Below are 27368 nucleotides of genomic sequence, written 5' to 3'. Positions count from 1 at the left end.
GAAAGGTTTTGTTAAACCATTTTGAGTATGAATATGATCAACAAGATGCTCAATGTCAATCTCAATTGACATGCAATAGTTAATAAAATGTTTGAAAAGTAAATTTATTGACATTATTAGATAATTTGAAAATTTTGCTCATAATGTAATTATTTGTACAAAAAACCTAGCAAAGACAATATTTATGTGTAGAATGGAAATAAACATATGACCACTTAATAAAGACATCTATAAAGATCATTAAATAATACGATGGTCCACATACCGGGTGAATAGACCCATATATGTTTTCATATACTCTTTCTAGAAAGACTAATGACTCAGTTATGACTTTAGTAAAAGATGGTTTAATTATTAGTTTTCTTTATGAACACGTGACACATGAATAATCATTGCCCAAAAGAATCTTTTTGGTTCTTTGGTGGATGTTTATGTGAGTGTTCTATTATTCAATGTATCATTGAAAATCTGGGTGACTTAGCCTATCATGCAAAAGAATAAATATTTTTAGGTCATTGAACTTTCGATTCATGACAACATATGACTCAATGGATTTTATAATTGTATAATACGACATAAAGGAGAAAGCTAAAAGTTTTGTGCTAAAAATAACAAAAGTAATGCATAGATATTTTATATAAATAACCTCGAGTTTAAGATAAAGAAAAATTACATTTAAAGTAATTTATACTGATAACATATTATAAAATGAAAACAAACAAAATGTAAGCTATGAAGAATAATAAAATAAATATAAAATACCTTTAGAAGTGTATAAAGGAAAGGAGGAAATTAGATAAAGAATGAGAGAACTTTATTGTTTGGGGATCTCTCTTATACAACGTATGAGAAATTTGTTTTATAGGTTGCACACAAATGACTTCCATTACTCTTCTTTTAAGATGAACAAATGGAAGTTCATAAATAAACCTTAAATTAAACTTTAATTCCACAATTTGTTAATGTGGTGGTCAACAAAAATATTTTAGTAACTTGGTTTAAATAATGTATTCTTTCCTTACTATATATATATATGTAGGATAAATATTTCAATTTTTTTAAAAAAAAATTCTTTTATAATGTCTTATCATGTTATACTAATTAAGATTATCGATTCATAAGTGAACACATTTTTAAGACAAAATTTTTTTAATTTTTTTATGATTGTTTCTAAATTTCTTTTAGAGATAAAAAGCTAGCAATTGTTTCATAATTTTTATATTTCTATAAACTCATTGTGTGTATTTTAAAAATTAATATTTTATAACTATTTGAGAAATGTATGGTTCTATTAGTCATGCATGTTTTAATCAAGTTACAACTTATGTGTATGGTTATTACTAATAAATTCTCATTACATATCATTTAAAAAATGTCTAAAATTAGTATATTATAAGTATTAACTACAAAATAAAATAAAAATTATTTTAATTTTATAATTAATATTTTAACAAATTCAAAAAAAAAAATTTTGTATAAAAGTTGAAAGGATTTTATCAAATTGATACCTCAAAAACTAGTCTATTAATATTATTGTTATTAAGAAATAATAAAAAAATTCTCTAATAATAGTATATATATATATATTTTACTAATTTTGAAAATATTATTTTCTTAAATTTGAAAACATTTTAATAATAAATATTTTTATTCAAATATAACAAAGTTGATGGAAAATTAATTTTTATTTTATTGTCAATTAAGCTTATTTGTCACGGGGAATAGGATTTATGCTCACATGGTGGAAATTCCCTTTTTGGAATAAAAATGTCTGCTACTATATTTATGAGAAAAATGCATTAATAGTCCAAACGGATACTGCTACTATACTTATGGAAACTGCAAAACTGTGAGCTACTGTCATTGGTACATCAGGCCTAGTCTTGGGCTCATGTGTATTGGAAAACTTAACAAAAGCTAGGCCGCATTGATATGCAAAGGACTGAACGAGCCCAAGGCTGCAGTCTAGACCTCAAGTTCATGGACCCGCAGCTGTGGGCCTATGGCCAGTCTGGAATGCTGGTGTCAGACTGTTGCTATCCTTGTAAGCAAACAAACATCTCTACTGATCTCGGTCTATCGTTTCCTCAACCAGTTCAAGAGTATCCAGATCCGCAACCAGGGAGCGATTCACCCAGTAACCAAACAATCCCTATAGATAACCAGAAGAGAGACCCAAAAGAGAAGGAAAGCGAAGCAGCAAATCCCAATTCTCCCAAACCCCAAAAAACCAAGAAAATGCCAGTCTTCAAAACCCCATTCAACGGCTATGCCGTGAAGTTCAGCCCCTTCTACGAGTCCCGTCTCGCCGTCGCCACCGCCCAGAACTTTGGGATCCTCGGCAACGGCCGCCTCCATGTCCTCGAACTCTCCCCCGCCGGACCTATCTCCGAATTCGCCTCCTTCGACACTGCCGACGGTGTCTACGATGTCACCTGGTCCGAGTCCCACGAATCTCTCCTCATCGCCGCCGTCGCTGACGGCTCTGTCAAGCTCTACGACCTCGCCCTCCCTCCCGCCTCCAATCCTGTTCGCTCCCTCCAAGAACACTCCCGCGAAGTCCACTCCCTCGACTTCAACCCCGTCCGCCGTGACTCCTTTTTGTCTTCTTCTTGGGACGACACCATCAAGCTCTGGACTCTCGATCGACCCACAAGTGTCCGTACTTTCAAGGAGCATGCCTATTGCGTTTACTCTTCCGTTTGGAACCCTCGCCACGCCGATGTCTTTGCCTCCGCCTCCGGCGACTGCACAATCCGGGTATGGGACGTGCGCGAGCCGGGCTCGACTATGATCCTCCCTGCCCACGAATTCGAGATCCTTGCGTGTGATTGGAACAAGTATGATGACTGTGTCTTAGTGTCTGCTTCGGTTGATAAGTCCATTAAGGTGTGGGACGTGAGGAATTTTCGAATTCCGGTCTCTGTGCTCAATGGGCACAGCTATGCTGTTCGGAAGGTGAAATTTTCACCGCATAGGCGGGGTGCGATTGCCTCCTGTTCATATGATATGACTGTTTGTCTGTGGGATTACATGGTTGAGGATGCTCTGATTGGGAGGTATGATCACCACACCGAGTTTGCGGTTGGGGTTGACATGAGTGTGCTTGTAGAGGGGCTTCTTGCAAGTACAGGGTGGGATGAACTTGTGTATGTTTGGCAACATGGAACTGATCCGAGAGCGCCTTAAAGGGAAGTTTTTTATTTTGTTATTTCTTTTGAAATTGGTTCAACATTTTCAAAGCAGATAAGATCTTTTAAATGATAAATCTCATGCTTGAGAGTGGGGGTATTGTTGAGTACATTGTCAATCTATTACTTCTGTTGTGAAATAATTGGTAACTTTTGTTTTTGTTGAATAATAACTTTTCATAATAATCCCCTGTATATGAATTTTAATAAAATGAGGCCAATCTTGTTTCTTGGTTGAGTTCTTTGAATTCTAGGTTTGTTCCATGCTAAATTCATTATAAAATTTCCTCACCTTTATAGGTAGTTGCATTTGGGGCAATATTTTTCACTACATCTATTGTTCAGCTTGTCTTGTTTAACTAAGAATTTGGACTGGTCCCGATAGAATGAGTGTAGTATCTGAAGCCTATGCACGTCTATATGCTTTATAGTAGAACCAACCCAAGACACGGTGAATATCCTGGCTTGCATGGTTAGTAAAGCATGCAAATGTTGATACTGCAATTTTTTTGTTTTATACACGATTTACAGATGCCACTTTTCCTGCTTTGTCTAAAAGGAAAAAAAAAAGTGCATTAGTATAAACATTGAAGAACAGGAATAAAGAATTGACTATTGTTCTTAAGCAATGGGGAAGAATTACTTCTAATATTGTAACACAATTTCTTTTGCTAGAATGAGCATCATTTGGAAGTATGGTTATTTTCTGGGTGCAGAATAGTAGGGCTGCAAGTGAACTGTGTCCATTTAAGATTTGTTGAGGAGCGTCAAACAAAAAGGGCAGGTTCCCAAGTACAGCAAAGTATACAAAGAGCACCAAAGGGAAGAAAAGGAAGTCGAGCTAAAATGACTTCCTTAGCCCTTTTTGTTTTCACTAGACTTGTTCTCTTCTGAACTTTTTGGAGTTTCCTTGAATCCAAACTTAGCTCAACTTGTTGCTCTATTGAGTTTGGCTAAGTAAACGACCTCTAGTTAACAATGTATAAATCCCAGGATTAACATAAGATGGTACTATTCTCCCAATTTACTTTTTGAATTGCTTGTGTCAAGTTCCAGTTGCTTGGAAAATTTGTCATTTTTCTGACATTCTAGCATAGAAAATGTGGAAATTAAACTTAATATAGTAGAAATTTCTGAAAAAAGGTGGAGTTCACAAGCCACCCAGATCACAAGCATAAAATATTATTTTCTTCAAATTACTCCTTTCACCTTTCCTACCGACTTTGATCCTTCTTTAATTAACTAAAGTTGCATGTTGAGCTTTTGATCATTCTTATTGAACTTACCCTGCCCTTTTATGTGACCTTCTAAGCATTGGTATAGGTAGTGTCATCTGTTAATGCTCTTAAGGTTACTTTAAAAACATTCTGTGGTATGCTTCTAGATGTCTTGGGTTTAGTTTATTACTATTCACCAGCGTTGAACTGTCCACTTACAACATGCTATGTAGCTCATCTGCACAATTAAACTAGGGGTTATGGATTCACGTGGGAGAATTTTGGTTTCTAATGCCAAGTTTTGTGCTATTCTCTCTGGAGGCACTGACTAGGATTACTTATGAAAGATTTAGTTATGGGATCTGTCGGATATGAGGTGAGAAGAACTTGATACCCTACCTTGGAAGTTGCTGAACTATTCTTATCTCCTTTTGGATGTTGGCAGATATCCAATATTTAGACCTAGCTGTATAGACCTTTTGCTGGTTGTTTAGACCTTTTCCTGGTTGAAGCCCTGGTAAAAATATTTTTAGTTGACCAACTTCACCAGGGGAGCCAAATTCCAGACACTAGAGGGAGCCAACTCCTGGGAAAAGGAATAGGCTAAGCATGCTCTTGGGCTTTGGTTATGGATTAAAGAATCATAATGGAACAACAAATAGCTCAGAAAAGAAGAGAGGCAAATCCGAAACATTATTAACATCCCAACCTTGCTCTTCTTAATCATTTTTTGTTTGTTTTAGTTTTTATTACTATCCTTGTTGAACTAGCCCTGCTACTGGTAATTTTTAGCAGCTTACTTCACAACAGAGGAGCCGAATCCTGGGAAAAGGAATGCACACTAGAGGAGCATGTCCCAGAAAAAAGGAAGAAAACATGCCCTTAGGTTTTGGTTTATGGGTAAAAAAGAGAACAAAGAATTTGAAAAGAAGGGAAGTAAATTGCAGATCCCCAAATAAGAACTATGTAAGTTTTTAAAACCCATGCAAGAGCTATGCCATGACCTTCCAAAACTTCGGCAGTCTCTACAATGCTATGTCTACACTCTGCCTCTCCCCCATCCCCATCACCGTTGTACATTCAAAAGATATGGACACTGTACAATTGTGTTCCAGGATGCACGTAGACCATAACTCTGCCTCCCATGAATTTGAAATCCTTGCCTGTGTTCAGAGCAAATATAATTGTTCTTGTATTGTAGCTTCTGTTGACAAGTATGTGAAAGTTTCAGGATGATGAGGAGTTTTAAGCTGCTGCTCATGGAGCTTAATGGGAATCTAGATCCTGTCAAGAAAGTGAGGTTTTTCTCTTCACAAGCAAAATTGGATTTTGTTGTACTAACATGATTTCATAGTTCGTTCTGAAGATGAGTTTTGCTTGTGGAGGACCTTCTTACCAGTACCATGCGCAGAATGAAGTTTTTTGCATTTGTCAACATGGGATGAACCTTTGAGGACATTGAAGGGAAAGAGTCTAATATATTCTGAACAATGTTCTCTCTTATAAAAGGGAAGAAACTAGAAATGATAGATGTGAAACCTGTCACGGGGTCTCACCGGTTAAGTTTGTCACTGTATCTCTGTTGCTTTGGGATTTTTTATTTTTTATTTCGAAGTCCAAGTGTGTTCAAGAATTGCTTGCCTATACTTGTAATGGTCTGTTGTTTAACTAAGAATGTTGCTTGGACCAAGCATGAATGTAGGAATTAGCATGTTCTTCTACAACCCATATAATTTTTTTTAATTTACTTGATAGGCAAGCAAAGGGATATATTTAAAGCACCTAGCAAAAGCATATATAAGGATGCCAAAAGGCCAGAACTAGTGTAATTTATATCAATAATGAAACCCACATACAGGTCTAATTCTATGATAGGAATTACCTAATGCTATATAATGAACAGGTGCTAGCTTTGCCTATTTAGTTAAGCTTGCAAATGGTGATGCCACAGACTTGAGTTTGGATTTTCTTTCCTTTGTTTATTCACTTATTTCTTAATTACATTGAGGAATTGTTCTTGGCTCGCCTGCTCTCTTTAACATGCTTACAACCTTCACAAGTAAACCTAAAGTGTCCTTTAAACAAATGTACTGTGGAAGTAACCTGAGATGCTTTCTTTTATTCAACGTCCTGGCATATTTGGGTTAAAGTTGACGACAGCCGACTAAGACATCCTCTACTTGATTTCTTATTTATCTGGTCCAATCCAAAGTGCAGGTCTTAGGCCTAGGAGGGGCAAAATGCCCCTCTCAAAATTTTAAAAATCATTGCTTAAAAGGCAAATTGAACTCATGACCACTAAATTTCAAAAAGTTCTGAACATTGTGGTTTTTGGCCCCCTCAAATAAGCCACTAAGTGCAGTTGGCTTTTATTTGTTTACTAAACTTTTACGCTTTGACTAACCTCAGGAGAATTTCCCATACCCGAATACTTTGGATTCGGCAGGTTTTCTTCCCAGATCGGGATTTTCAATTAAGGTTTAAATTGAACGCTTGCAGTAGAAAATTGAATCAATCAGTAGAGAAGGGAAACTCCGCATTTTGGATAGGAGATAAAAGTTTGTGGTATTATTATATATGTATGGATTCTATTTAATAATATAGACTTGTTTTAGAGTCGTGAAGATTTATTGAAAACAAAGTGAACAAAATCCATATAACAATGAGAGGACTATCATAAATGGTCTCAAAGCCCGGCCCCACCTTCCCACCTTAATGTGGGATTTTGTTTGTTTTCCTATCCGTATTCGAGGTGATAGTGATATTTTATATCAAATAGTGAAAAAAGTTTATAATATTGTATATATGCATTATAAGGATGATATTATATATATATATATATATATATATATATATGAGTTCTTTTCGTTGATTATGTAGGCAGTTTTTAAAGTCATATAAGTGTTGGCACCATGCATACATTTTATATATATATATATATATATATCATAAAGATTTACGAAGGATGATTGTAATATCTTATATTAAATGATGGAAAAAATTTATTATATTGTATGTGCATGAGTTCCTCTTGTCTATGTGCACAACTTTCAAAATTATAAGGCACACTAGGTTTAGGATGGATAATATTTACATGAAAATGGATCATCATGCAAAGAGCATAGATGTTGCTTGAGAAGCTATGGTGAATGGGCCTATGGTTGCTAAAGGATTAAAATTCTATTTAATGCACGAAAGCAAACCGTGTCAACATGTGATGCATGAAAGCAAACTGTGTCAACATGGTAACACAGAATATGTTAGGGTTCTTGAATTAGGGTGCATTAAAGTGTTTGCCTCCCCTCAGTTTTGCCTTTGGGCCTTACTTTATTCTTTCTAAATAGCTCCCATTAAGTAGAAATCACCAGGTGTATTGTCATTGTTTTCTTGAACCCTAGGTTTTTTATTAATTGAATATACTCTCATATCTCTTTCTGACTCTTCATTTCCATTTTTTTTCCTTTTCTTTTATCCTTACCCACATTTGTATTTTAGCCTTTGATGTCCCAAAGATCCATTGGGAGCCTATTGCAAGTTGTTAGTTCAAGAATACAAAAATCAAATAATCCATACAAGTACATAGGGTTTGATCAATCATACTTACATCTATAGATATGATAGAATCAATTCATTGTATTGAAAAGAATATTATAAAAAACAAAAATCAAATATAATTATTAGGTTCCAAATGATTTCATGTTTTTTTTTCTTTGTATTTACACTCTAAATTACGAATGTCCTCCATTCTTCTTCACATATTTTATTCATTTCATATCATTTTTACAAACATATTTTTATCTCATAATATTTTCTCATCATAATTTAAAATATCTATAGAAATATTCCTTAAGAAAATCTAATCTTAGGCCGGTTTTGGGGCTCTATGAATTGGATATGCACGTAGGATTGAATTTTCCAGTCGAGTAGCATAATAATCGATCGGGCTTTGAAATCAGAATTTTAGTTGATGCAAAAAGTATAATCAGAGAACGTGGAGTTGAACTTAATTAAGAGAACGCATACTATGCAGTATCCAGGAAGCTTGAAACCATGGGTGACACAAGACAGAGTCACACATATATAGAGACAAAGTCACTTCATGGCTAGAGGCTACTCCATAAAAAAGCTGACGTCCAAAAACAGCACCAAGTATTGGTAGTGCTACTCACATTGAAACTAACAAAACAAAACAAAACAAAACAAAGTACATCGATCATCACTATTTGGAGATTTTGGTAAAGCAAAACCTAAACTGTTCTCATCATATTTCTGCTTAGATTACGCCTACACAGAGACACATGATGAGCGCTGTTTGTTTGCAACACAAAATTTAAAACCCAGACGGAATATTAGCTTTGAGAGCCATAGTCTCGGTGACGGCAGCCAAGGCCTTGAGGTTGAACCCTATTATGGTATTAGCAAAGTAGCACGTCTCCCCCGCGCTATTCCCGCCAGGAACATCCACCACGTACGACTCCATCACTACAGTCTTCCTAACCCCGTCTTCTTCATCCTCATGCAGTGTAAGAGTCGAGTGATAATTGGCCAGCCGGTGGTCCCCTCCAATTACAGTAAACCGCATGACATGCAAATCGTCATCAAGTTTGTCGAGGCGCTCCAGGCTTATTTCCGCTGGTAAGCCCGAAACTATATTCACTTCACGTACGCTTCCGACGCCGCCTTTGCCTCGACGCAGGGTGCAACCACGCACAAACCTCTTGTAGGACTGTGGCCTGTCAAAGCGCCGAACCATGGACCAAACCTGGGGCAGTGGTGCGTCTGTGGTCTGAACCACCAAGGAGGAACACTGGTTTGGAAGGAGATGATGGGTGTGATACAGGTTTCCCATGGCCTGGGCCCTAGGGCCTCTTTCTGCAAGGATTTGGCTTGGGCTGTATACCTTCATGATATTTTTCAGACACAATTCACCCTCCCCTCCTTGCAAAGAGACCGGTGTATGAACAAGGGTCTAAATATGCGAAAAGATTTTTCTGATTCTTCTGAGCAGGAGTGACGGAAATTTTGTCGTTTTGTGCTTGATCGGCTGAAGGGGCGTTCTTGGGGGTTGAGCTAGCGTTTGCGCCTTAGATTTGACCATATCTTTCTGCTTGCTGTTGTTGGCTAGCCTTTTCGTGGTCGTGGTTGAGGCGGTTGGGGATATGCCTACACAAGAAATATTTTAGCATGTTAATAAACGTGTGATTACATGGACCACCCACTTTCATATAATAAAAAATACCCTCGAAATTAAAAAAAAAAAAAAGGAAAAATCATATTTTATTATTCAATATAGGAGAGGTACCATCAATTCCTTTTTTCTATGCTAATTAATGAGACGAGAAGAAGGTAATGGACGCATACAAAAGGTGCTCAGTAATCTATGTCTGAATCCAAAATACCATTTGATCGAAAATACCATATGTCATGTCTATCTCTGTCTCTCTCTCCCTGTCACTAAATACATTTAACCTTATTTAAAATCTCATCAAATACAATTTTTTTATTATTATTTTTTAAAAAACGAGTAAAAATAAAAATAAATGAATTTTAATCACATTCCCTTATAATTTAATTAAATGCATTTAACCTTTATATATATATAATTTTAAAAATAAAAAATCAAGTGTATCTAAACAAATGATAAATAAATTGAAATATTTATTATCGTAGATAATATGAGAATATCTTAATAACTTACGAACTACTTTTATTTATTATTCATTATGATTTTATTAATAATGTTTGTAATATATGTTAGGAAGTGTCCCAAATTCCTAATTAGTATAGATTCCTTTTTGGAAAGAATATTATATAAAATATTTTTAGGTTGATATATTATTGTAATATTAGACTTCTTTATAGAATAAGGAAGATTGTTGGAAATATCTCTATAAATATTCTAGGTCATGAGGGGAAAAAGTTATGGGATGAAGATAAGCCTGTAGAGACTATACAAGGTGGATAGAGATGTGAGGAAGAACGGGAGGTACCTGGTGGAGCGAGATGACTCGTAGTAAGGTATGGATACAAGGAGTGGGGAAACATGGGATGTTTCGGGAACCCAATAGTTGCATCTGGTTCTGTCCTCTGTAATATTCTCTATTGTATAGTGGAATCATTATCTCTCATCTGTGGACGTAGGCATGGTTGGCCGAACCACGTTAAAACCTCGTGTACCGTATGTGTGATTGTTTTATCTTTGTGTTCTTAAACTAACATTGTTGGTATCAAAGATTTCGTTGGCACTACAATATAAACATTTTCAAAGAGGGTTAGAGTTTGTGAAACAATTATTTCAAAATTTTTTTTAATTATTTTAACATTTGAAAATTTTTATGGACAAATTCTTAAAAATATTTTTTAAAAATAGTCCTGACAAATTCTTAATAAGGATTGGTTTGTTTGGTTAAAATATTTATATTAATGATTTTTCATTAAAAATGTTTAATTTTATTTTTTTCATTTAGTATTTGGATATAAAAAAAATGATTTATTAGTATTTTTATAATGCATTATATAATAAAAAATGATTTTTGAAAAAGTAATTGTTTAAGAAAAAAATTCTCTAAATTTTTAAAAATGATTTCCAAAAATTAACCAAATACTTAATTTTTATATCAATAAATAAATCTTCAAAAGATTAGGCAACTCTTTTAGCTCCTTTTAAAATTACTCTCAATGAACTTAAATTAATACTAGATAATTATTTATTAGGTAATTATTATTATTTTTATCTAACATAATATCAATAATACTATCAAAACCTTTTTATTTTGTTCAAATATTATCAAAAACCCATTTGATAATAATTATAAAAACGTATCTAACATTTATAACATTTAAAAATTTTTATAACTCAACAATAAAAAAAGTCACGGATGTTTGCTAAAATAAAAGTGATTCTAACAAAAACACTACAAATAAAAGTGTCATATTAAAATCAACCTTAATTAACTTTCATTTTAACATTTGAACAAAAATTATTTAATGATATATTTTCAAAGTTTTGCAGAATCAAATTAAAAAAATAATAATAATGTTTTACCATAAATTAGAAACATAATAAATGATAAAAATATTAATCTGCAAAAGAATTTAAAATTAGAATAACAAAGGAATGCAATATGCCATAAAAATTGAATACCCGAGGAAATAAAGCTGGGAGAAATTTTCTAAGAAGTTTTTTTTTGGAAAACCCGAACGAACCCGGTGTGCGTACGATGATATTGAACGAAAAGATGCAACCTCCACCAAAAGTTTCTGAAAGTATTGCACAAATTATGAAATTTGTTTCCCTAAGATGCAAGATGAATCCCCAGGAATTGAAGTGGAGAAGAGAAGAGAAGGCGGAAAGGCAAGGGAAGGGTGCTGAACGGCACCGCTAGAAGATTTGTCGACAGGCGGCTCCAGTCTGAAGAATAGATGGTAAGATTTGGCGCTTATGGGTATGCTCAGATTCTAGGTGGACAGGCTCTCCGCTCGAGAACGGTGCCATGGGCGTCCACGTGAAGGCACGGGGGAGGTGAACTGATGAGGTTAAATTTACTTCCACTGCGGGCATTCACATGCTATGCTCTGGTGTCCACTTGGCTTCTTCTTTCTTTCTTGTTTGTATCCCACGAAAGATTTTGGGAAATGTGTATTTCTCCCAGCGCTTGTGAAGCCAAATTTCATGCATCATTTTAAAAATAATTAAGATTTTATGTATTTTCAATTAAAGATATAATATTTTAATGATATAGATATTACGTTTCATCATCTTATATACATTATGAAATAATATCTATATTAATAATTTAAAAATAGAACAAATAATGTAAGGGATAGAGATCTCCCTTTATAGCACAAGGTGGCGCTCCCCTTTTGTCTCATATCCAATATGGGATAACTTCAACCTTAAATTCTTCCACTTGAAGTTATTTTTTTGTGTCTTGCCATATCACATGTTGCTTTTGTTACTATCAAGCCAGAAGATGATCTACACAAGTTAAATTTGTTATCATTAATTGTTTTTGTCAAGGCATCCCTAGATTATCCGAATCTTTTGCATATTCACAATTCCTTCTTCCATCACTTCTCAAATAAAGCAATATTGAACTCTATGTGCTTAGTTTTTGAATGAAATACTAAATTCCTTATAATGTGCAAAGCACTTTGACAGTCACAAAATAAAGGAATCTTCTCTTGTTTATGTCAAAGTTCTTCCAATAACCTCTTGATTCAAATAGTTTTCTTGTAAGCCTATGTAATTGTCATATATTCTGCTTTTGTTGTAGATAAAGCCACAACAATTTTGAATTTTGAAACCCAACTCATTGCACCTCTTATAAGTGTGAACACAACCTATAATAGATTCCCTTATCGAGATCACCTGTAAAGTATGGATCAACATGGTATTTGACAATGAATTTTGATCATTTGAAACATAATGCAGCATTTGAGGTTCCTTTCATATATCTAAGGACCCTTTTAACCATATTTCAATGCCCTCCCCCTAAATTTGTCATGAATTGATTTATCACTCTCACTGTGTTGTGCAATGTTTGGTTTTATACAAATCATACCAAACATTGAGCTTCTCACTACTAATGTATATGGTGTTCGAGATAGTTTCATCCTTTTCACTTTATTACTAAGACACATAATTGAGGATAATTTGTAATTCATAGTGAGTACGGTGGAAATTAACTTACAATCATGCATGTTGAAGCCATGTAAAATTCTCTTTAAATAATTTTTCTATGAAAGCCAAATTTTCCTATTTTGTCTATCTTGGTGAATTTGCATCCCTAGAGTCTTGTTTGTTGGTCCTAGATCCTTCATCTCAAACATCTTAGTCAATTGTATCTTTAATTATTGGACTCGATCTTTGTTGGGACTTACAACCAACATATCATCTATGTAAAAAAACAAGATAATAAAATCATCACCCTTAAACCTCTTGTAATATATAGAATGGTTTGAATTGAGTTTGTTATACATAAAGGTCAAAATAAAAGAATCAAATCTCTTGTTCCAACATCTTCGCACTTGTTTTAGATCGTACAAAGATTTGGTTAACCTACAAACCAATTTTTCTTTCCCATTTCGTTTAAAACCTTCCGATTGAAGCATATAAATTTCTTCTTTGAAGTCTCCATGAAAAAACATTGTTTTCACATCAATTACTCAAGGTGTAAATTAAATTTAGCACACATAGCCAAAACTACTTGAATTGATGCAAGTTAAACAATTGGAGAAAAGATTTCGTTGAAATCACACCTTCTTTCTAAGCATATCATTTAACAATTAGTCTTGTACGATACTGCTCCACTTCGTCATTGCTATCATGTTTGATCTTATAGACCTACTTGTTTCCGATAGTTTTTCTTTTGGGTGGTTGTGACAGAAGTTTCCACACATCTAGTTCTTATGTAAGGTTTCAACCTCCTCTTGCATTATGATCATCCATAAAGATGAATTTGAATTGCTTATGACCTATTTATAATTTGAAGACTCTCCATCTTTTGTAAGAAGACAGTATGTATTGTCAATTATTATAACAAACTCTAAGTGTCAAGAGGGTTCTTTTTCTTTCTCATATTAACCTTTGCACTTCAAATGAGATAATGAGTATTTGGGCAGAGTGAAAAATGAGAAGTAGGTGAGAGTGGAAGAGTGGTGAATTCCATCGGGTGATATGTGGTGAATAAAAAAATGAAAATAAAAAACAAAAAAGCAAATGAAAAAAAAAAAAAAAACTCTCATAAAAGAGAATTTAAATTATAATTTAGTCATATGACAAATTTTAGGCTCTAGAGTTATATTTGGGTTGAGTAATTGTTATTGACATGAAACCCTTCTAACCATTGATATTTAACTTTTAAAATTTTAATTTATACTTAAAACAAATCATCTTACATAAAAAGATAGATAAACTGACTTATTATCTATTAAAATTATATAATTTATTATGATAAATTATTGCATTAAATAAAAGATTTATTCTTGGGTTGAGCTTGGATTAACTAGATCAAATTGGTTGAGTTGAACCCTGTTGTAGTGTCAACCGCCTTTTATTGTTTTTATTTAATTTTATCATTTATATCATTGGTGGATATAAAAATTTGATAAGCATAATTATTTTTAAAGAGAAAATCAAGACACAATCAAAATAGTCTTAATTTTGAAAAAATAATTATTTCTGGGTGATGGGTGTTTCAAGGGGCTCCGTGCATCCAGATGTCGCAGTAGGATCGCATCATTATCGTTTCTAAATACCTAATCAACGTACCAATTCCGGAATTTGCATGACCATATAATTCTCGTTTTTCCCTCCTGGAAAACTATCAACACTTACATTGAACTCAGATTCAAATGTCGTGATTTAAATGCTCAAAGGAGATGTTCAAATGCAAAGATCATCTGGTAATTATCCATTAAATTTCATGGTTCCTTATTTGAGCATTAGTTTTGCGCATTTTTTTTTTCTTTTGTTTTGAATAAGAGGGAAACCGGAGCCTCCATTCAATGGATTCTAATACAGTGATTTCGCTCAGGTGAAATTTTAATTTCTTGAAATCTGAATGATATAATGCCTGATATTGGAATTCCTCGGAAGGTGTTCGATTTGTATTTCCTTAGTTTTGTTGCCAATCGAATGGAGATCTGTCTGATAACTTGTTTGACTATTACGGCTGTGTTTGGTGCCGTGGAATTGGAATTGATTTTGGTTTCCAATCATGCCTTGGAATTCAGTTATTTTGCTATATATGTGGATTTGCAGTTAAATTGAGAATACCATAGGTATATAAACCAACTAGACTGTGAACATGGAATTGGGGTTCCCAATTCCAGAAGACCCAATTCCATGGGTACAATGGCAGCTAAAGTGGTTTGGAAAGATGAGGTGCTACCGTGTAAGTTTTTGCCTTCCCTATGTTAGGAGAAGACTTCGCGGGGGGTTAGTTTCTGATTTTTAACTTTATTTTAAATTTATTGAAATATAAAATCAAGCAAATTGGTAGTATATAAAAAAGATAGAAGAGAATTAAAAAATTGAATTCTTTAAGCGTAAGTGAACCCACTCCTTGTTCCATGTAAATATTACATGCTATGCCCCAACGGATTCTCATAGTTTTAAAACGAGACTTAGCCCTTACATTTATAGTGCTAACAACTTTTTCTTGTATCTGATGTAAGATATCAAAATTTAACCCCCCACCCATTGCAGATACAACGTCTTCATTGTATCCTATAGGATTACAAAATCAAATAGATAAATACCCTTTGAAAGGCACACAAACAGAGACCCACATCGGGGTTAGGGATCAATATTAATACCATTTGTAACGACTTACTCTCAATTGTATAGATACGATTTGTTGTTGGCCTAGTGGGCTCTATTAATTTTAACACGCTTTTATATGCTTAAGAGAAGCTCATATATATAGCGTCGCAAACTTTTTTCCCTATTCGATGTGTTGTATCACAATTAACCCCTATATAGACACTATATTCTTGTTGTGTCTCATAGGATTGTGAGGCTAAATAGACAAACACCCTTTGTTAAGTTAAATAAACAAAGGCCTTTACTGGGATTGAGGATTGACTCTGATACCATTTGTAACAAGTCATTCCTTTCCATGTAGATATTATCAATTGGCATATATAACTGTGATTTATAGTTGTGTGCAGTTGTGATTAACTATAATTTACAACTATGTACAAATGTGATTTATAGTTGTGTACGACTGTGATTTGTAGCTACGGTGTATAGTTATGATTTATACAACTGTATATTATTTTATGTAGTTGTCTATTATTTTGTATAGTTAACTATCCTAAAATAGCTTTATATACCTTTTATAAATACCCTTGAGATATACGAAAATATTTATTCAACAATTTATCAAGTTAGTATCAAAGTGAAAACAGAGAATTTATGTTGTTGTCCAGCTGACACTTCTTTCATTTTTTTTCACCCTCCTCGTTACCATATCATGTTTGCAAAAATAGATATGAGTATTTCTATTAGGAAGATGTTGTGGTAAATAGGTAGATGTATCAACATCTAGTAGGAAGACTCATTTATCTCTCTCACATAAGACCGGATATAGCATATGCTATGAGTATGATTAGCCAGTTCATGCACAATCCAAAAGAGGTTCATCTACAAGCTGCTAACCGAGTACTATAATACCTTAAGGTGTCTCTAGGAAATGATATCCTATTTAAAAAAAACTCGGGACTAGTACTTGAAGCATACACAAATGCAGATTATACTGGATTTGTGGTTGACAAAAGATCAACCATTGGGTATTGTACCTTTCTTGGTGGGAATCTAGTGACATGGAGAAGTAGGAAATAGGGTTTGATGGTGAGGTCCAGTGTAGAAGCGGAATTTTGTGCAATGGTCCAAGGAATCTGTAAATTACTATGGTTGAAGATCATTTTGGAAGGTTTGAAGATTAAATGGGATGGCCTAATGAGACTTTATTGCGACAACATATTTGTAATTAGGATTGCACATAATCCAATACAACATAATCGAACAGAACACATAGAGATAAACAAACGTTTTATTAAGAAGAAACTAGATGGTGGATTGATTTGTACTCCTTATGCATCTACTAATCGCCAACTTGTAGATATACTCACAAAATGTTTAAGTAATACAATATTTCAAGTAAGTGTATTGAAGTTGAGAACGAAAAACATTTATTCACTAGCTTGAGGAGGAGTGTGCAATAATGAAATTAGGAAAGCCATGATTTTGTAATTGATGAGAGAATTAGGCAATCTTGTAATCAAAGGGATATGATGTAATTAGGTTAGGAAAGTTCCTTATTTTGGTGCTAGAAATTTTTGTATATATATGTGGGTCTCTATATAGGTTGAAAATAAAGGAAAAGAATTTCATACCTTTTATTCCTTCTATCTCTCTTCTTCTATATATATGATTTACAAGTTTATATTTCTCTTGTATTTAATTAGTATACAAAGGATTATCATGATGATTTTATATTTTCAACGATTTGTTGAATGGAATTTGAAAATAAGATAATTGTAATTAATTAATTAATTTGTTAAAGTTTTATTTTAATATTTCATTTTTTATATGGACACAAAATCGATATATATATATATATATAAAATATATGCCTAATTATTAATAAGGGCAACATTACCTTAGTGGCAAGGGGCCACTATTTTCAGCTTGAAGGGCTTGAGTTGAAGCCTAACCGCCCACATTCCTTTTATTTTGTGGGGCGTTTGGCATGTGGGACAATATATCGGCTGAATTTTGGGATATTTTGATCGAATTTCAGTATAAATTGGGAAAATATCAAATGAAAAATCCCAAAAATTGTAGAAACTCAATTCAAGTGACTTTCCACTCCAAATTTCCTGTTCAGCCCCACCAAAACAGTGAAATTTAGCCAAAATTTCCCGAATTTACTTCCTTGTTTTTTTACATGAGGATTTGGAGGAGGAAATCTATATGGAAGCTCCACTAGGATTTAATGAAAATTACAATATCAACCCTATGTATAGGCTAAAAAAGACTAATGGACTTAGTTAGTCTTTTAGAGCATGGTTTGGTAGATTTACTAAGACCATGGTAGAAATGAAGTATTGACAAAGTCAAGGAAATTATACTCTCTTGAAACACTCGACTTCAAGCAAGGTTACTATCCTAATTGTTTGTGTGGATGGCATAATCATTTCTGGAGATGATTTGTAGGAAATAAAATGACTTAAAAAACACCTAGTTGTAGAGTTTGAAATAAAAGATCTTAGAAAATTGAAATATTTTTTGGGCATAGAATTGGCTTATTCAAAGAGTGGTTTGTTAGGGAGGAGTCAATGGTAGACCAAGGTATATATCAAAGGTTAGTTGGAAAGTTGATTTACTTATCCCATACTAGATTGTATATAACCTATGTCATGAGTGTCATAAGTTAGTTTATGCGTTCACGAAAAGAAAGTCATTTTGTAGTCCACAAAATTCTTCGATACTTAAAATTCACTTTTGAAAAAGGGTATTCTTTTTAAAAGATGTATGAAGTTGAGTTTTAAAGCATTCACTAATGCAAACTGGGTGGGTTTAGGTGTAGATTGAAGGTCAACATTGGGATATTGTACATTGTTAGGAGAAAACTTGGTTTCTAAGATAATTAAGAAGCAAAGACCTGTGGCAAGATCAAGTGCAAAAGTAGAGTTTAAGGCCATAACATGGGGAATATGTGAGTTTTTTTGGTTGAGGATTGTTCTTGATAATCTTAAAGTTAAATGGGAAGGGACAATGAACTTGCATTGTGACAACAAATTAACTATTAATATCGCACATAGTCCTATCTAACATAATTGTACAAAGTATGTGGAAGTTGATAGATGCTCCATTAAAGAGAAGTTGGATAGTGGCTTGATTTGCACTTCCTATATTTCAATAAAAGGACAACTGATAGATATTTTGACTAAAGGACTTCCGAGTTAAACAATTTGGATGATTATGAGTAAGCTGGGAATATATAATATCTATTCACTAACTTGAAGGAGGTGTTGATAGATCAATTAAGAATCAGTATAGAATGGGAAATTCAAAGGTTGATTGTTACCTGACTTTCAAATTAGGAAATTACTTATTTTTTTTTTCTATTTTTTCCATGTGCTTCTGATTCTTTGATTTTAGGACAAATATTTTTGGAAGTTAAGTTTTTTCCTTTTCTGTTATATATAGTTACCTATAAAATTGCACAGATTCCTTCTTTGAAATATAGTAATACTTACATTCAACTTCATAATAGAAAGATATATAGAATGAATTGGGATCGACTCCCCTCAGCCCTTGGATTCAAGTGACGCTTCTTGCATATCAACCTTAGAGGGTTTGACCATTTTGAACTTAGGGCACTTATGTAAAGAGATTGACTCTCCACCCTGAGGTTAGAGTGATTGGACCCTCCCTTGGCATCTGTTTTTAAAGTAACAGTAACCTCATATTTATTTTGAGTAGGTAAATCCAAGTAACCCGTGTACAATCTTCAATAAAAGTGACAAACCATATTAACCTAAATAACAAAGGAACCTTCTAAGGATCCCAAACGTTACTATGTATGTAAGAAAAAAGGAATTTCAGATCTCTTACTAGGAAGGAAAGAAACATGAGATTTTTTGCAAGTGCAAATCTTTCACATCTGAATTTTGAAAGATCTGTAGAACATAACTTGGAATACAAAATACTGAGAGATGAAAACTTTCAATGTCCATGTCTAAGTTGAAGCAACGAAATCTATTACTCTTTCTTTTGAATTCCACCAAGAATAGCCTGAACAACTTTTCCCTCCTTTGGTTCTGGGCATACAATCCCTCTCTCTCCTTGCATTGCCAATCATCCTTCTCATGGTTAAGTCTTGAAAAACACATTGATCAAGTGAAAAAGTGACCTAACTGTTTAGGGATTTTGTTATCTTGCTAATAGATAACAAGTTACATGATAACCTAGGAACATGAAGCATAGAAGGGAGTTAAAGAGGGTTCAAGAGTAATTTTTCCTTCAGCACTGAGCACTGACTGGGTCAATGACTGACCTGCCACCTGAACTTTCTTCTTTGTACAATTTTGATAAGAATAATTTGGATTCATTAGTCATGTGGTCTCTGGTTCCAGAGTCAGTGATCTATGGACCTACAGTTGAACTTTTTGAAACTGATTGAAACTAAAAGGCCGATCAGATATTACCTAATTGTGCAAAGGCACAAGAGGATGAAGGGAGTGCTTAAGCATTTGTACAAGAGCTACAAATGATCTTTGGTAAATAGAGACTGATTTGAAGTTGAGGTGGGGTTGTTTTTCTCCTCAGAATCTTTAAGCTCCATGGAAGCACTTTCATAATTCCATTTTTGTCTGAATTTAGGCTTTCCCTGTAGCTTCTAACATCTATCCCTAGCATGCCTAGTTTATTACAGTAATCACACAGTAAGGTCTCTGTTTCATTATTTGCCCTTGGTACCCACTTGTGTGATTCTAGTGGAGGCTTATCTTGGTGCTGGACTCTCTGGCGCAGATGACCCCATCATAAAAGCCTTTCTTTTCTCTTCACCTGACACCCGAGCACACACTTTGGAGATGGGAGAGTGTCCCTTACAAGAATTTGACCCCTTGATATGATCCAATTTTGGGTTCAATCCAGCCCAAATTTCAAAATCAAACCAACCTAAATCAGTTCTTAAAGTCAAACCAAAGACTTAACTGTCTACTACTGAGCCTAACTAAAATAGATGTTGGCATATTAAATCTATTTTCACAACGATGATTTATGATTTTAATTCACTAATAACTTAAATAAAATGCTTGAACTAACCAGTCCGCTGGCAGGAAGTGGGACTAGACATATTACTTAGTCCTAAAGTGAATCAACTATGGAAATATGACGAGTCCAGAGGATAGGCCCATATGGTAGCCTATTTATATGCTAATTTTGTTGCCAAGAGGTTAAGGAGGTTATATGGAGAAGATGGAGAGGAACGATTTTTCCATCATTGTTTATGTCCTATTTTGCAAGTCCACATGGGCCAATCATTGCATACTATGTGTCTAATTTATGACTTGTAAGCTCCATCTTGACATGACCAATGATAAAAATTTGCATGTTTAGTGTCACATATTCAAGACAACTCCCCAGTCCCCTTTAATAAGACACTTGATGTGCCTTGCTTCGGGCTTCGATGCATGGACAAGTCCATGCTCACAAGTCTCCCTACACATCTGATATGTCATAGAAATTTGAGCATGGATATGTATCTTTAAATACATCCCCAAGTTACCCAAATTCCCATAGAACATGGATCCCACCCATAGTGGATGCCAAGGGGGTCTCTCTTACTTTTCCTCTTAGTGAAGGTGACACTATGTTCACATGAAAGGGATATAGGTGGGAGGGGATGTTTCCACCATTGATACAATACCGATGCTAAAACACCTACTTGAGTCGGAAGTTTGGCTTATGAGGTCCAAAATGGTGGTGGAGTTGGCCTTTCCTACCACCAAGCACCTTGGGACTGGTCTGATGGTCTTGGTTTGGTGACTAGACTTGGAGGCTCGTTGAGGTGGAATTGACATATATCAATTTTGCTTCTGCTAAAATGAGAGGGAGGATTGTATATCTATGACAAGTGTAGGTTTCACGCATCCTTGAATAATTAATGTGAGATTTACTATTTTGGAGCATTACGAAAAGGCTCCACTTTCTGCCTAACAAAACAAGAAAGCAATTCCTGCCCTCCTGGACTCTCATTGATCCCATTGCCGTTCTCCCCAATCCCCTCTCGCTTCTTGCTTTGCTCCACTCTGCTCTCAAACTCTTGATACTTCATTGTCCCTTGTGGCTGACCTCCTACAAGTAAGAACCTAACTTAAACCACTCATTAATGTGGGAAAGATTCCCTTTGTCATAAAAACAGCAAATCAGCCACCAGATCTGCCACACTTTTAAAGCAAAAAGCATAGGTTCAATTTCAGTTGCTGCAGTTTACCAGATTCCTCGCTTATTGAACTAAACTCATTCAATTCCATCAATTCAAAAGAACAGCCAGCCAGAAATTGAACAAGACCAACCAGGTTTTGGGTTGGGCCAAGTGAACTCTATGAGATGGAATTTGTTTTTCTATTTGAACTTTGAACAGGTCTGGATTTGTCTACCATTAGAATAAAACTCAATCCAAAAATGTCATTCAGACATTAGATTTCTCATAAAAAATTGTTTTTTTATTTTTTATTTTTTATTTTTTTTATGGTTTGTATTCAGACACAATGTTTAAAAATAAGACTTAAAAACAATACTAAAACATTTGAAGTCTGTCAAGACTTCAGACAAAAAAGACAAGCAAAGACTTAATCATATGCTAGAGCTACTCATTAGGACTGCCAGTTACATGGTAGAAAATTAAACAGCCCAACAGCTTACTGGGCTCTAGTAACTGAGCATAACCAAATCTGCCAGGAAAAAACACCAAATGGAGCTAGTCTCTGTCTGAACACTTAGTTTGATTAAATACTAGGTTGTTTCCAAGGCACCTAGATGTCCAAATCTTGTGCCCAATAGATCTTTATATGGTCTCCATTGGTTAGAATGGACTTGCTGTCAAGTTGTTGTGTTGTTGTTGTTCCTCTCTCTCTCTCTCTCTCTCTCTCTTTTTCTCTCTCCCCCTCCCTCCCTCCCTCTCCCTCTCTCCAGTTCATCACGGAACACATGCAGATTTTGCACATAATGTTTATTTTATAATAGTTGTCATGTCTTCCTTAGAATGCAACAGGGTCCACAGAACAATCTTCTTATTCTTGAGCTTCTTGTAATTATCAGTAGGAAATTCCTTTTCCAAATACATTCATATTGGATATGTCCTCAAAAAGTTTTTTAATTTTATGTGCATTGGCTACTTTATTTATTTTGCAGTGCTCACCTGTAAATTTCATTATGCATCATGAGTACTAGCCATGGTGATGGTTTAAAATGCTCTGCTCTTTTAGCTGACATGAACTGATTGAGCATTGACAAACAGTCACAACTCCAAATAATGAGATGGAATGTGTAAAAGAGATTCTGCCACCACCTACATTAGTCTCACATGCCTTCAAATTTTATATGGAGTATGTGGAACTCCTAACTGGATATAGTTCTCTGACAAGTTTTAGGGGTTTGATGTGCATATATTGGATGGAAATGGTCCATTGCGATCTAAAGAGCGTTAATTGCCTTGTGGATAAGCACTTGACAATCAAGATTTGCGATTTTGGATTGTCATGGATACTTACCACTACACCAATGAGAGATATATCATCTGCAGGGACTCCAGAATGGATGGCTCAGGAACTCATCTGAAATGAACCCTTTACAGAGAAGTGTGATATTTTTAGCCTGGGGGTACTAATATGGGAGCTTTGCACTCTTACTAGGCCATGAGAAGGTGTTCCATCAGCACAAGTAAGTGTTAGGTTCTCTTACAATTATATGTTTCAATCAAGTCTGAAGTCTAATTTTTTTGCCTTCTATTATTCAGGTAATATATGCTGTTGCCAATGATGGATTGCGGCTGGAAATTCCTGAATGTCCCTTTGGCAAACTAATTGCAGGTTTATTCTTGTCAAACCTTGAAGTGTTAAGTCTTTTATTTGGCGTGCTCTAATTTCTGAATACAATTCTTTTTCCAGATTGTTGGGTAGAACCAGACGAAGGACCTAACAGTGATGAGATTCTTTCACGCTTGCTTGATTATGAGAATACACTCCCTTGATTTAATTTATGTTTGTACAGAAAACTAGAGTGAAGGTGCTGAACTGACAGTTTCAGAATTTTTAAGTTATCATGAACTGCCGATCAGTGACCATCTTCCATTTAAATAGAATCATAAGTTTTCCATGGACTTAAGTTTCAGTTTGCACTCTGGGCACCCTGCCCTAGCCTCCCTCTTCATTAATATGTGTGCTTGCACCGCTGAATTTACTGTTTAAGAATTTGTATATCAAGATAATCTTCGGAGCACTTCTTCAGTTTTATTATCTTCTAATTGTATAGCATGAATTTCAGTTCCCCCTCTCTGCATATGTATGCATGCGATTTCATTCGACTTGAATTGGAGCTTGAAAACAACACAATGCTTGGACTTCAATATTATAAGGAGGCAAAGAAATTTTCAAATAACACAGTAGAGGGACATGAGCAGCCCAGCTCCAAGTTTTCAGTCAGGTATGTGGCGCCTATTGAGGGCGTCCTTAAATCGAAAGCTGGAATCTACTCATACCTCTGTGCTCATATGATTCTCAGGTGCAGGGTAGTAATCCTCCCTGAGTTGTACATCTCTGAGATTTGGTATTCTCAAAAGAAACATCAAGTGTTCATTAGCTGTCCCATGAATGAAAAGCTTCCTCAGGCTCATACACCCAGCGAGCAATCCTGCTGCAGGGAGAGAGTGTTCTCTGATTAGCATTCCTATCCTGTGGAGGCCAATAATTGAGCTCAATCAGATTCACATTCCCAATCCCATTCAGGTAAAACTGCTCTCACAGGCTTAAATCCATGTACCCTGATGGAGCAGTCAGAGCATACCCTACTACACCTCCACAGTCCATACTCATTCTGGAAAACTGAAGGTGACACACAAGGGAGCTTAGTCCAACAGTGCAGGCAGCAAGTCTCTGTTGCTGCCTGCAATCGCCTTCAACAGTTATTCTTGACTCTTCCAGAACGGGGCAATCCTCTAGTCTTGCTAGAGCCAATGGAGTCAGCAGTTCATCAGCAGCAAACCTCAAACTTGATCAGCCAGGGGCAGGTAAGGCCCCATAGCTACCAACCCATAATCGGTCAAGTGAGGACAGTTCTTGATGGACAGCGACTCCAAACGTCTGCAGAGTACAATGCCATCGGGTTGAGAATCTATTCCCTTGCAGATCCCATGGAACTGTCCCAGCTTCAAAAATTTAAGCAGTGTGCACTTGGAACTAAGCCCCTCCAGCGCTGACCAGGTATCTCTAACGTTTTGGCAAACACCAAGAACCAATTCTTCAGCATTGGCAGCCTTGCAAAAGGGTCACTGGTTGTGGTATGACTGATGATAGCTTCTCCGGGAGCGTACACGTTTTCATCTGGATCAGCCCTAGCATCTGATAGGGAAGGAATATCAGCGAGACAGAGGAGGGGAAGATGAGGACAGTTTGAAGCAAGAGCTCGTAGAGTTTCATTGCTAAGTACAAAACCAGTGTTTCTCTGATCAAAGCATACATGTAACAAGAAACTCATGAAGTTTCGGGCAGGCAGCAGTGATAGCGCGAAGCTCATGATCAGATTTAAATCCCTCAGTGGAAGAAACGGTGAGGATATCATGACGGGAAAGGGAGGCTTCAAGACAAGGGTGAGCTTCAAGGGCTGGTGGGATATATTCTGTCCAGGAGTAAAAATTGGAGAGATGGAGGAAAGAAAGTGAGTGGCAATGCTCAAGCAGTGGGAGGATGTCAGACCCAAATGGTAGGCAACCGCTGGTGCCAGCGGACGAGCATAACTCGATGAAAATTAGGCCAATGAGGGGCCAGAAGCTGGAGAGTGGATAGATTGAGTGTAAACATTAAGAGAGACCACATAAAGGAAGGCCTTACGAAAGAGGACAGCCAGGAGAAGGAAGTCTAGAATTGGATGGCCCCAGGGGGAAAACAGAGAAGTCAAGCTCAGTGATAGCTTGGAAGCAAGTTGGTAGATGTTTCGAATGTTACAACGAAGGGTGAGGGAAGTCCTCTTCACGCGCTCCACCACCAAGGAGAATATGTTGGAGAGAATCATATCTGGCAAATCATGCACATCGAGACTCCCCACACTTGGTGCCATTTTTCCTTCTGTGGGATTTTCTATTCCTCAACTTTTTTTCTTCCGCAAAGGGAGTGGGAATGGATGATGAGTAGCCTTGGTGTCGTATGGGGATGAAGTTCATCATGCATGCAGAAACCTAAAGAGTCTTAAAGACGGACTAAGTGTTTACTTGTGTGTAAGGATGAAGATAAAGATTCAGCGCGGGAAAGTACTGCTGGCTTAGAGGGAGGATGGGAATGAGAGAGAACTTGCATGGAGTTGTGGGGATGAAGGAAAGTAGTGGAAACTGATGCCCTTAAGGGAGGAAAGAAGCTCATGCATCTGAGCTGTGCTTGTGAGGATGAAGAAGATAAAAATGCAGTGGTGGCTCCACACGCAACAGAGAGAGAGAAGAGAGGAAAGAAGCTCATGCATCTGAGCTATGCAGTGGTGGCTCCACATGCAACAGAGAGAGAGAGTAGTAACAGTAGTAGTAGAAACTGGTGGCCTTTAAGAGGATAGGAGGTTGTGCATCTGAGGTGAGGGGTAATGGTGAGGACTGAGGAGGAAGAGAAAGAGTCACAGAAACTGGTGGCTCGAGGGAGAGAGTATCAAGGGAGGACTTGTAGGGTGGAAGATAAAGATGCGGTAAAAAGAGAGTCGCTGGTCTTTGGGTTGCCACCTGTCGCCACGGCCACGACCCCATCACCCCTGATCGTTCATTTCACTTTTCTTATTCCTCTTTTTTTTCCTTCTTTTTTCCATTTCTTTTCACCTTTTTGTGATATTTCTTTTCTCAAAAATTCATTTAGTCGGCAGTAATGGTTATGCCATCGTCCAGTGGGTCCGGTCCGCTCCACATGGTCCCATAACCCTCCCAAAACTCATGAAAATGGAAGGAAATGCGTTTGAAATATGCCTCACTTTTTCAGGAAAGAGAACTTTACTAAATGGAAGGAAATGCGTTGTGTTTATTTTATGTAGTCTCTCAAAGTAAAAATTCTTTCACGACTTGAATAAGACCACTGATTAAATACAAAGTGATCCACAACTTTTAAAAATGGCCTTTAAGTTTCTTGATCAAGTGTTAAAGAGTTTAAAGTCATCCGGTATCATTTTGGGTTGCAGGCCTTTTGTTTCCCATGTAGCTTGGCGCAACAGAAATGCCAGTAAAGACAAAGGAGTTCAATGCATGGAAGGCGTGTCTTAAGCTTCTGTGGGGTAATTTTTTGATGATAAGAGATTCTACCTATTGCAATATCTAAGACTTTCCTCTGTTCTCTACTGCCATAAAGCCAAGCCTCTGTTCTCTACCTATTAAGTTGATTATTGTTTAATATAATCAACTTGTTAAAGTGATACTCTTTCCTAACCAATTATTTGCCTTGTTTTTCTATCACTATGAGTTGTGGAATCTGTCCATGAAAGGGCTCCTGGATGAAAAGTCATCCCGTTTCAGATAAGCCTTTAACCATGTGTTATTTATTTTTATTTTTTTGGTTTACAACTGGTAATTACTCTAAATTAACTATTCAAGTCTGGCTAGGGACCAGCAAAACCTGACCAAGACTGCAGTTCTAAGGTAAAGTGAAAGAACAAAATACTAAAAATGAGGTTGAGTAACAATTCCAATCATTTTTACAC

At 35.7% G+C, this 27368-nt stretch overlaps 2 protein-coding genes and 1 long non-coding RNA gene across 5 annotated transcripts; 2 read left to right on the top strand and 1 right to left on the bottom strand.

Moving 5' to 3' along the window:
- The first annotated feature begins 2120 nt into the window (after window positions 1-2120).
- LOC117924046 (peroxisome biogenesis protein 7) lies at window positions 2121-6133 on the top strand. Its single transcript, XM_034842597.1, has one exon. It carries the CDS (start codon window positions 2239-2241, stop codon window positions 3187-3189), a length of 951 nt encoding a protein of 316 aa, XP_034698488.1. The 5' UTR covers window positions 2121-2238; the 3' UTR covers window positions 3190-6133.
- A 2282-nt stretch (window positions 6134-8415) lies between these two features.
- LOC117924098 (abscisic acid receptor PYL11-like) lies at window positions 8416-9500 on the bottom strand. Its single transcript, XM_034842656.1, has one exon. It carries the CDS (start codon window positions 9312-9314, stop codon window positions 8739-8741), a length of 576 nt encoding a protein of 191 aa, XP_034698547.1. The 5' UTR covers window positions 9315-9500; the 3' UTR covers window positions 8416-8738.
- A 5132-nt stretch (window positions 9501-14632) lies between these two features.
- On the top strand, window positions 14633-26698 carry LOC117922971. Of its 3 annotated transcripts, XR_004652594.1 has the most exons (5): window positions 14633-14815; window positions 22845-23372; window positions 23449-23521; window positions 23600-24134; window positions 24213-26698. It is a non-coding gene; the product is annotated as an uncharacterized LOC117922971 (long non-coding RNA). The 3 variants fall into 3 exon arrangements; XR_004652595.1 differs by having other exon boundaries at window positions 23133-23372; window positions 23600-26660; XR_004652593.1 differs by having other exon boundaries at window positions 23600-26660.
- The last annotated feature ends 670 nt before the right edge of the window (window positions 26699-27368 follow it).

Source organism: Vitis riparia, chromosome 10, assembly GCF_004353265.1.
Source record: "Vitis riparia cultivar Riparia Gloire de Montpellier isolate 1030 chromosome 10, EGFV_Vit.rip_1.0, whole genome shotgun sequence".
NCBI classification, from domain to species: Eukaryota; Viridiplantae; Streptophyta; class Magnoliopsida; order Vitales; family Vitaceae; genus Vitis; species Vitis riparia.
This window is presented reverse-complemented; position numbering and strand designations above follow the sequence as displayed.